Source organism: Piliocolobus tephrosceles, chromosome 9, assembly GCF_002776525.5.
Source record: "Piliocolobus tephrosceles isolate RC106 chromosome 9, ASM277652v3, whole genome shotgun sequence".
Classification (NCBI taxonomy): domain Eukaryota; kingdom Metazoa; phylum Chordata; class Mammalia; order Primates; family Cercopithecidae; genus Piliocolobus; species Piliocolobus tephrosceles.
In genome coordinates this window covers 64,002,800-64,013,090 of record NC_045442.1, presented here as the reverse complement: position 1 = coordinate 64,013,090, position 10,291 = coordinate 64,002,800, and the positions used below count along the sequence as shown (strand labels likewise).

The 10,291-nt window shown below is 38.4% G+C and overlaps 1 protein-coding gene and 1 pseudogene across 2 annotated transcripts in view; one reads left to right on the top strand and one right to left on the bottom strand.

The window, feature by feature from the left end:
• Positions 1 to 2,467: 2,467 nt before the first annotated feature.
• Positions 2,468 to 10,291, top strand: part of DNAJC12 (DnaJ heat shock protein family (Hsp40) member C12) — a 46,230-nt gene continuing 38,406 nt past the window's right edge. The window contains exon 1 of one of the 2 annotated variants that reach the window (XM_026455334.1): positions 2,468 to 2,742. In XM_026455334.1, coding sequence (XP_026311119.1) covers positions 2,665 to 2,742 — 78 coding nt within the window. In that variant the 5' untranslated portion in view covers positions 2,468 to 2,664. The remainder of the gene's footprint in view (positions 2,743 to 10,291) is intronic. The other variant, XM_026455333.1, reaches the window with a different exon arrangement.
• Positions 6,133 to 6,837, bottom strand: LOC111537982 (annotated as a pseudogene).

The window sequence follows — 10,291 nt, the reverse complement described above, 5'->3', positions numbered from 1 at the left end:
TCTCAAAGTGCTGGGATTATAGGCATGAGCCACTGCACCTGGCCAATACTACACTTTTTTGTTTGTTTGTTTTAGACAAGGTCTTGCTCTGTCACCCAGGCTGGAGTGCAATGATGCAATCTCAGCTCATTGCAGCCTCCACCTCCTGGGTTCAAGCAATTCTCGTGCCTCAGCCTCCTAAGTAGCTGAAATAACAGGCATGTGCCACCACACCCAGCTAACTTTTTTGTATTGTCAGTAGAGATGAAGTTTCGCCATGTTGGCCAGGCTGGTCTCGAACTCCTGGCCTCAAGTGATCTGCCTGCCTCGGCCTGCCAAAGCTCTTGGATTACAGGCATGAGCCACCATGCCCAGCTCTAACATTCTATTTGTTTATTCATCCATTGATGGACACTTGCATTGCCTCCACTTCTTGGCTATTGTGACTAATGCCTTGATGAACATAAGTATATAAATATCTTTTCAAATTCCTGCTTTCAATTCTTTTGTGTATTTACCCAGAAGTGGAATTGTGGGGTCATATGGTCGTTCTATGTTTAATTTTTGGGGGAACCACCATACTGCATTCCACCATGGCAACTTCACATGATTAAAAGGCCATTTATCGGTGATTTAGATCAAGATATTGTGACATACAAATAGAACTTCAAATACCTTAAAGGATGTAGTGAAACGTCCAAAACAAAATTAGTTGTACTTTAAAATTCTTTTTTTTTTTTTTTTTGAGATGGAGACTTGCTCTGTCCCCGAGGCTGGAGTCCACTAGCACGATCTCTGCTCACTGCAACCTCTGCCTCCCAAATTCAAGCAATTCTCCTGCCTCAGCTTCCTGAGTAGCTGGGACTACAGGTGCATGCCACTACGCCTGGCTAATTTTTGTATTTTTAGTAGAGACGGGGTTTCACCATGTTGGTCAGGCTGGTCTCAAACTCCTGACCTCATGATCTGCCTGCCTTGGTCTCCCAAAGTGCTGGGATTATGGTGTGAGCTACTGTGCCTGGCCTTAAAATTCTATATAGAACTTTTAGCAAGATAGCATGTACCATGAAGGATTAGTAAAAATGGTGCTTCAGTACTTTTCTTGCTTCTCTTCAGAAATAAACCTTTAAAAAGATGTATATAGGTGGGCTAAAAGAAAAACTATTTTTTTCCCCTAAAATGGGGGAATTCAAAGTGTTAAGGGCCAGGCATGTTGGCTCACATCTGTAATCGCAGCACTTTGGGTGGCCAAAGAGGGAGGATCACTTGAGTCTAGGAGTTTAAGATCAATCTGGGCAATATGGCGAGACGCTGTCACTCTGAAAAAGGAAACAAAAAAAGTGTTAAGGCAGTTAAACTGTTGTGTCCCTGACCATTCACCTTTTTCTCTAAATCCCAGACCTGAGCTGTGTTTCTTAGGGCCAAAATGAACTGAAACATAAATTGCTTGGACCCACCTCAGACCAGAGACACTCCTGAGTCTGGAGAACCAACCCAGGAGAGGGGGCACAGCCATCTGACCCGTTATCATATAGTTCTTCTCATTGTTCTATTTTATTTTCTCTACAGCATAAATCACTATTTTATTATTTTATTTTTTGAGACGGAGTCTTGCTCTGTCACCCAGTCTGGAGTGCAGTGGCACCATCTCAGCTCACTGCAACCTTCGCCTCCCAAGCGAAGCGATTCTTTCTGAGTTCAAGTGATTCTTCTGCCTCAGCCTCCCAAGGAGCTGGAATTACAGGTGTGGGCCACCATGCCCGGCCTACAAATCACTATTTTAAATGATCCTGTTTTTCTTTCTTTTTTTTTTTTTTAATGTTTTTCAGCTGTCTTCCTTCATCAGAACGTAAGCTCCATAAAAATCAAGACTGTGTTATTGGCCAGGCGCCGTGGCTCACGCCTGTAATCCCAGTACATTGGGAGGCGGAAGCAGGCAGATCACTTTGAGCTCATGAGTTCGAGACCAGGCTGGGTAACATGGCAAAAACCCCTTCTCTTAAAACAAAACAAAGCAAAAGCCAAAAATTAGCCGGACATGGTGCTATGTGCCTGTGGTCCCAGCTACTCGGGAGGCTGAGGTGGGAGGATCGCTTGAGGTGGGGAGACGGGGATTGCAGTGAGCTGAGATCGCACCACTGCACTCCAGCCTGGGTGACAGAGTGAGACCTTGTCTGAAAATAAATAATAAATAAATAAATAAAATGAAATATTTTAAACACTCAGAAAAGCTCCCACTATCCTTATTAACACTTTCTAAGATTTTACCACACTGCTTCACATTTTCTTTTTCTTTTTCTTTTTTTTTTTTAAAGGATAGAGACAAAAATGGAGATGGAGAGGTGGCTAATGTGGCAAGTTTCTGAAAATAGACAGTCTTTATTAACTCATAAGACAAATGGTTCACGTGCATCTCTTATATAAACTCAAACTACAGATCCCAGGCAGCACTGCAATAATAGACACGTGGACTGTTCTTTTCTTCTCTGTAAACAGCCAATGAGAGGCAGAGTTTACAAAGGTCTAGGGTGACATCTGCTGTATTGACTGTGGCCAGTCTTAAAGCTAGTTGTTGCTATTTGGAACGTGCTGCTCTAATTCAGATTTAAAGAGTTTCTTCCTGTTAATTCGAAGCTCACTGTGCCTCTTGTTTCCAAGGGAAGGAGGACTGATTAAGTCATCTAAATGGATGCAATACTGAATTACAGGTCAGAAGATATTGAAGATTACTACACATTACTGGGATGTGATGAACTATCTTCGGTAAGACAGTGGATAATGTTTTTATCACAACAGTATTCTTTTTCACAATAGTGTTTCAAGTTTTTATTTAAGGTTTTAACTTTGAATGTTGGTCACATTGCCTACAAACCTAACCTTGTAATGTTTTAAAGCACTTTTGGCTCAGCGAAAGTTAAGAATTTAAATGTATGTTGGGTTTTTACTTGAATAGTGTCCTATAGGAATTCTATGGAAGCTTCTGATTAAATATGTGTATTCTGGCACATGGCCATATACTCTGTTTCACAATATAGTATATTAAAAATAAATATTTAAAATTTTATTGTAATTTCTGATGGCAGCGTTTCACAGTATACATAAGCTATACCTTTATTATGGTGACTCATAATTGAGGTGAAATGAAATTTCTTATAAAATTAGGGATTTTAATATATTTTATTAAAATGTGTACTCCTATGTGAGCAGTCAAGATATAAATCAAGAAACATCCTTTTATGTTAATATTTCAAATTGTGTGACAGAAATTGCTTCTTGAAAGGGTGGCTTCTGAAACAAAATATGTGAAAACTCTGTAGCTGTTCACTGGATCTGTAAGAAAACAAAATTTTTAACGTTCCCAATAAACAATTATAAAGGTTGTAGAGGTTTTTAAATTATGGAAAAACAATTTATAATTCCCTCTCCCAAGGATAACACTATTGATATTTTGGCATATTAATCTCCAGTCTTCTTTCTATGTATATTCTTTAAAGACATGTTTGGGAGGATATTATATGTACTTGTTGATTCCTGCTTTTTACCCATTTATATTATAACAAGGATTTTTTCATGCTATTAAACTTCCCTTGTACACTTCTTAGTGGTTGCAAAATATTTTATTTTACTGTGTTACCACAGCTGAATTATTTTCTTATTGTTAAATATTTTATTTCCAATTTTTCAATATTTCAAATAAGGTTGAGATTAATATAAAATATACTCATTATTAAATTATATATTATTAAATCATGTTATTAGGATATATTTATGTTTTATAATTAATATATTTTATTTTATTTATTTTTATTACAATCTAAGTAGTAAAATTAACATTTTAAAGCAAAATATTTTTATATTTATTGTTTCATAAAGGCAGTAGTTCATTAATAAAATGTACTTAGTTTTGTTTTAAGAATAGAATGCATTATTGTATACAAAGGATTAAAATCTCTATTTTTGCCATGCTGAGGAAGTTATCTTAGATACGTTGAAATAAAAAAAACTGCCCCGCCCCCAGAATAGCTTATAATGGTCTTTCAGTTGCATAGTTCTTCTCAAGAATGTGTTACCCTTGTTTATGTTGGTGGTGATTTGCTTATAGCAGTTGAGAAAGCTTATTACCATTTTTACCATGTGTTTCACAGTTGAAATTATACTATTATCAAACAATTTTTGAAGGAATACTTTAAAATCAAAGGAATATAATTTAACTTGATAAGGCTTACGATTTAGATTTAAAAAAATACATGCTAGCCTATAAAGTAAGGGTCATTATATCTCCATTATCTTGTGACCTATTTAGTCAGTTTTTTTGTTTTTTTTTTTTTAATTTTACTTTAAGTTCTGGGATACATGTGCAGAATGTGCAGGTTTGCTACACAGGTATACATGTGCCATGGTGGTTTGCTGCACCTATCAACCCATCATCTAGGTTTTAAGCCTCGCATACATTAGGTATGTGTCCTAATGCTGTCCTTTCCCTTGCCCCCCACCCCCCGACAGGCCCCGGTATGTGATGTTCCCCTCCCTGTGTCCATGTGTTCTCATTGTTCAACTCCCACTTATGAGACAGAACATGTGGTGTTTGGTTTTCTGTTCCTGTGTTAGTTTGCTGAGAATGATGGTTTCCAGCTTCATCCATGTCCCTGCAAAGGACATGAACTCATTCTTTTTTATGGCTGCGTAGTCAGTCTTTTGAAGTTTTGCTATTGTCTTTTCAGTCTACATAGAAGGAGGATTCATTCTGGACAGCCTAACAGAAAATAATCTCGTTAATGTGTAATATTCAAAATACGGTTACCAGGTGGAGTCATACTTCCTTGTCTCAATTTTCCTTTTACTGGATGTATTTTACTGGTCTGTCAATGGCATATCATATTTAGATAACAATTATTTATTTTTAACGAAATGTTTATCATAATATTGTAACTTCTTTGTGTATATGTATCATTTTCTCTCTCTCTCTCTTTTTTTTTTTTTAGACAGAGTCTCGCTCTGTTGCCAGGCTGGAGCGCAGTGGCATAATCTCGGGTCTCTGCAACCTCCACCTCCTGGGTTCAAGCGATTCTCCTGCCTCAGTCTCCTGAGTAGCTGGGACTATAGGCACGTGCCACCATGCCTAGCTAATTTTCTTATTTTTAGTAGAGACGGGGTTTTACCGTGTTGGCCGGGATGGTCTCAATCTCTTGACCTCGTGATCTGCCTACCTTGGCCTCCTAAAGTGCTGGGATTACAGGTGTGAGCCTCCGTGCCCAGCTTTTCTCTTCTTTTTATAGGTATGCTTCTCATAAAAAAATATTTTTATGATATTTTTTACTAATATGACATCTCCTTTACTTGATTTATATTGGATAGATTGCCTTTATTTCAAGTATTCCTTCATTTGATGCTCTAAAATTAACCAGAACTCATCATGCCCAAAAGCATTTTAGCTGTTATAATTTCAAAACAATTTGATATTTTAATTTTACTTATCACAATTGAATTGAGACACCCACGTAATACTTTTGCTTTGGTATATAGTTCTTACAATTTCAAGTTTGTGCTGGAAATTGATTAAAGTTATACATTCGATTCTCCTGCTTCAGCCTCCTGAGTAGCAGGGATTATAAGTGCATGCCACCACACCCAGCTAATTTTTGTATTTTTGTACAGATGAGCTTTCAACGTGTTGTCCAGGCTGGTCTCAAACTCCTGACCTCAAGTGATCTGCCCGCCTTGGCCTCCCAAAGTGTTGGGATTACAGGTGTGAGCCACCGTGCCCAGCCTCTATGCCTCAGTTTTCTAACCTGTAAATGGGAGTAAATAGTACCCACCTCATAGAGTTGTGGGGATTAAATAATATATGATATATAAAGTACTTTGAGCAGTGCCTGGTGCAGAGTACTAAGTTGTTGTGGTTGTGGTTGTGGCTGTTGTTTTGGCCCCCACAGTGTTACTGTGCACTTGGAACTTAGTACACTTATCCTATCCTTGAGTTTGCATTATTTTAAAGATGTTTTATTTTGCAGTAATTTTTGACTTACAGAAAAGTTGTAAAAAATAGTACACAGAGTTCCCATATACCCTTAACCCAGCTTCTCTTTATGTTAACATCATACCTAATGAAAGTACAATGATCAAAATCAGAAATTTAAAAAAATGTAGCTCTGAGGCATTTTATTATAAAAACTTCATACTCATATACATAAACTAAAATGAACTTAAAATTCATCATACATTTACTTCATTTTTTTAGCTTGACCTTCTAGTAAATCTCTAGCTTCACTGATTTTGACTGCTATGATTTAAGAGTATAATTTATCACCGGGTGCGGTGGCTCGCACCTGTAATCCCAGCACTTTGGGAGGCCGAGACGGGCGGATCACGAGGTCAGGAGATCGAGACCATCCTGACTAATGCGGTGAAACCCCGTCTCTACTAAAAATACAAAAAAATTAGCTAGGCGTGGTGGCCTGTAGTCCCAGCTACTCGGGAGGCTGAGGCAGGAGAATGGTGTGAACCCGGAGGGCGGAGCTTGCAGTGGGCCGAGATTGCGCCACTGTACTCCAGCCTGGGTGACATTGCAAGACTCTGTCTCAAAAAAAAAAAAAAAGAGTATAATTTATTAATGAGCATCTCTTATTTTCCCTTTATTGGCAGTAGGGCTTACCTACTTGGTATTAATGTTCCTTTTTGTTTTGTCATTTTGGGTTCAAACTCACCTCAGTAATAGCCACCACTGAAGGCAGATTTTGGTAGACTTTGAAAAACTTGTTTTTCTTGAGGTTCCATGTGCTCCATGGCTTGCAAAACATAATGGCCTGCAAATCCTGCAGCAGCAATGGTTGGTCCAGTTGCTACCATTGTATTGGCCATGGTTCTGACTGGGCTCCCCTGCCTCTACTGAAAGCATGGATTATCCCAGCCCAGAGGTCACGGCCAACAACTGCACATCTTTGCCAGAGGGTGATGCAGCCGCTGACTGCAAGCACAAACCACCAAAAAATCAGAAAATTAACATTGCTACAATTAACCCTACCACAGTCCAGCAAACATTTTTTTGTAAAGGACCAGATAGAGTCAGGACTAGAATGAGGCAAGTAGGGTGTGTAGGATGCAAAATTTAAGGAGGCACTAACATTTAGGGTTGTACACATACAGAAATTTGAGAGAGAGAGAGAGGGAGAGGGAGAGGGAGAGAGAGAGAGGATTTCCTTAAACCTAGGTGTCCTGCTTGCCTCACCTGGTGCTAATCCTAAAATAGCAAATATTTTAGGCTTTGCAGGCTTTACAGTCTCTGTCATAACTACTCAGCTCTGCCATTGAAGAAAACAGCCATAGACGATACGTAAGTGAATGATCTTGGCTGTCTTCCAATAAAGCTTTAATTAAAAAACAGGCAGCAGCAGGCCAGAGTCAGTTAATCCCTGATCTAAATTATAAGTCTTATCTAATTTCATCAGTTTTCCTACTAATGCACTTTTTCTGTTCTAGGATCCAAGCCAGGATCCCTTATATACGCTTTGTTGCCTTGTTCCCTTAGTGACCTCCAACCTGATGCTTTCTTCTACCTTCTTTGTCTTTCATGACCTGGACACTTTGAAGAATACTGGTCAGTTATTTTGTAGAATGTCCCTTAATTTGACTTTGTTTGATATTTTCTCTTGATGAGATTAAGGTTATGCATTTTTGGAAAGAACTCCTCAGAAGTGATGTTGTGCCTTTCTTAGTGTCTCATGTGGGGGTGCATGATATGGATGTGCCTTACTGACCTTGAGTACTTCGTTAAGGTGATATCTGTCAGGTGTTTTCTGCTAGGTTTCTGCAGGTAGGGTTGTTATTTTTCCTTTTGTAATTAACAAATATCTTGGGGAAGATACTTTGAAACTGTACTGTTTCTCCTCAAACTTTTACTCTAAGTTTAGCATCCTTTGGTGGATTTTGCCTGTAACAATTACTACTGTGGTGTTTGCCTAATGATGACTTTCTTTTTCTCATTAATGTTGTATTTATTAGCATTCTACAGTAAGGAAATTCTTCAGTAAGGAAAAACTCTCCCTTCTGCCACATTTATTTGTTTATTTAGCTTAGTTTTATCACTATCAATTAATAGCTACTGTATTTTAAGTATTATAACCCAAATATTACCATTATTTATTTTGTGTCTCAAATTGTTTCTATTCCTCATGTCTTAATTAATTATCATTTGATTAGAATGATGTAGGAGGATCTCTCATTTATTTAAGAGATATTGCTAGTATCTGGAATTTTGTGGGAAAAAATCTAGTTTCAAACCGAGTGAATTAAAATAGTATATATCAATTAAATCAGTATTAAAATGAACCTTCTTTTCTTTTTTGAGATGGAGTTTCACTCTTGTTGCCCAGGCTGGAGTGCAATGACGCAATCTGGACTCACTGCAACCTTCGCCTCCCGGGTTCAAGCAATTCTCCTGCCTCAGCCTCCTGAGTAACTGGGATTACAGGCACGCGCCACCACACCCCACTAATTTTTTGTATTTAGTAGAGATGGGGTTTCACCATGTTGGTCAGGCCAGTCTCAGACTCCTGACCTCAGGTGATCTGCCCACCTCGGCCTCTCAAAGTGTTGGGATTACAGGCGTGAGTTACCACGCCTGGCTAAATCTTCTCTTTTCTGCAGCACATTCTGCAGCATATGAATTTCCATCACTGGAATCAATTCACTTTTAATGAATTAGCCATACTTTTCAGAAAGCTCCTATTACACTATAGTTATGTTACTTGAAGAACATCTGTCAGTTTATGATCAAGTATTTATTGAACATTTCCTATTGGGCCAGTACTAGAAGTGATATAGGTGGGGAACAAAACAAAACAAAAAGGTGAGACATGGTGCTAGTGTGTAAAGAACCTGGTATCCAATTAAGGAGCCAAAGCTAATACACAGGAAACAATTTGAGAACAATTAAGTATTGTGCTGTGTACTGTTCTATAAGTGCAGCAGAAATTAAAGAAAGACTATCTGAATAGATTTCAGAAAGAGATGGGGCTTGAAATGGCCTTCCTAGATGGCCATAATTTTAATGCACTGTGGGAGAGACAGGGCATTTGTATGGCTAGGAAATCTTGGAGAAGATTCATCCAAGTGGGAATTGGATTAGTCTCCACGGCACACTGGAGTATTTCCTTGCTGAGACAAAAATACTTTGCTGCAGAATATGGAAAAGATAAGTTTCTAAGTTTTAAATTTAAGTTCTAAAATTAATATATGTTCAATAAGGAAATGTGGAATACAAAGAAAGCACAAATAAAAATGTTAACCTATGTGTTTCACATTTTGGAGTATGACTTATACAGGTTAATTATCTGTGCATATATGCTATATCTGTAAATGTATATAAATAAGTAAATGCATATGTGTGTATGTATGTATGTATGTATTTTTGAGTTGGATTCTTGCCCTGTGGTACAGGCTGGAGTGCAATGGTGCGATCTCAGCTCACTGCAACCTCCACCTCCCGGGTTCAAGTGATTCTCCTGTCTCAGCCTCCCAAGTAGCTGGGACTACAGGCATGTGATACCACGCCCAGCTAATTTTTTTTATCTTTAGTAGAGATGAGGTTCCACCATGTTGGTCAGGCTGGTCTCGAATTCCTGACCTCATGATCCGCCCACCTTGACCTCCCAAAGTGTTGGGATTACAGGCCTGAGCCACCACACCTGGCCTATGTGTATGTATTTATATGTGTATTTTTGTATGTATTTGGAATCAGACTACATGGGTTCAGTTCCTAGATGTGCTACTTATTAGCTGTGTGACCTTGGGAAAATTCCTTAATTTTTCTATGTCTTGATTTCCTAATCTGCAAAATGAAAATAATGATAGTATTAACCTCACACAGTTGTGGGAATTAAATGAAACACTCTATGTAAAGTGCTTAGAAAAGTGCCTGCCCGTCTCGGCCTCCCAAAGTGCTGGGATTACAGGCTTGAGCCACCGCGCCCGGCCACTTAATTACAGTTCTTAACAAGAAGTCATCTTTTCCTATTATTCGAAGGTGTTCTCAAAAGTTTAACAAAGAAAATAATAGAGTTATTAGTCTGAGTTTTATACATATGCCTATCTAATACCGCCTGACTTTGACTGTAAAAGTGAAGACATTTCTTATGAGAGTTGGCTAAGGATGACATGGAGCTGATCTACATATACAGAGATAAATACACACATATATCTATATATATATATAGACACACACACATACAAACATACATGTCTCAATTTTTTTCAAGAAAGTCTATACCGGCCGGGCGCGGTGGCTCAAGCCTGTAATCCCAGCACTTTGGGAGGC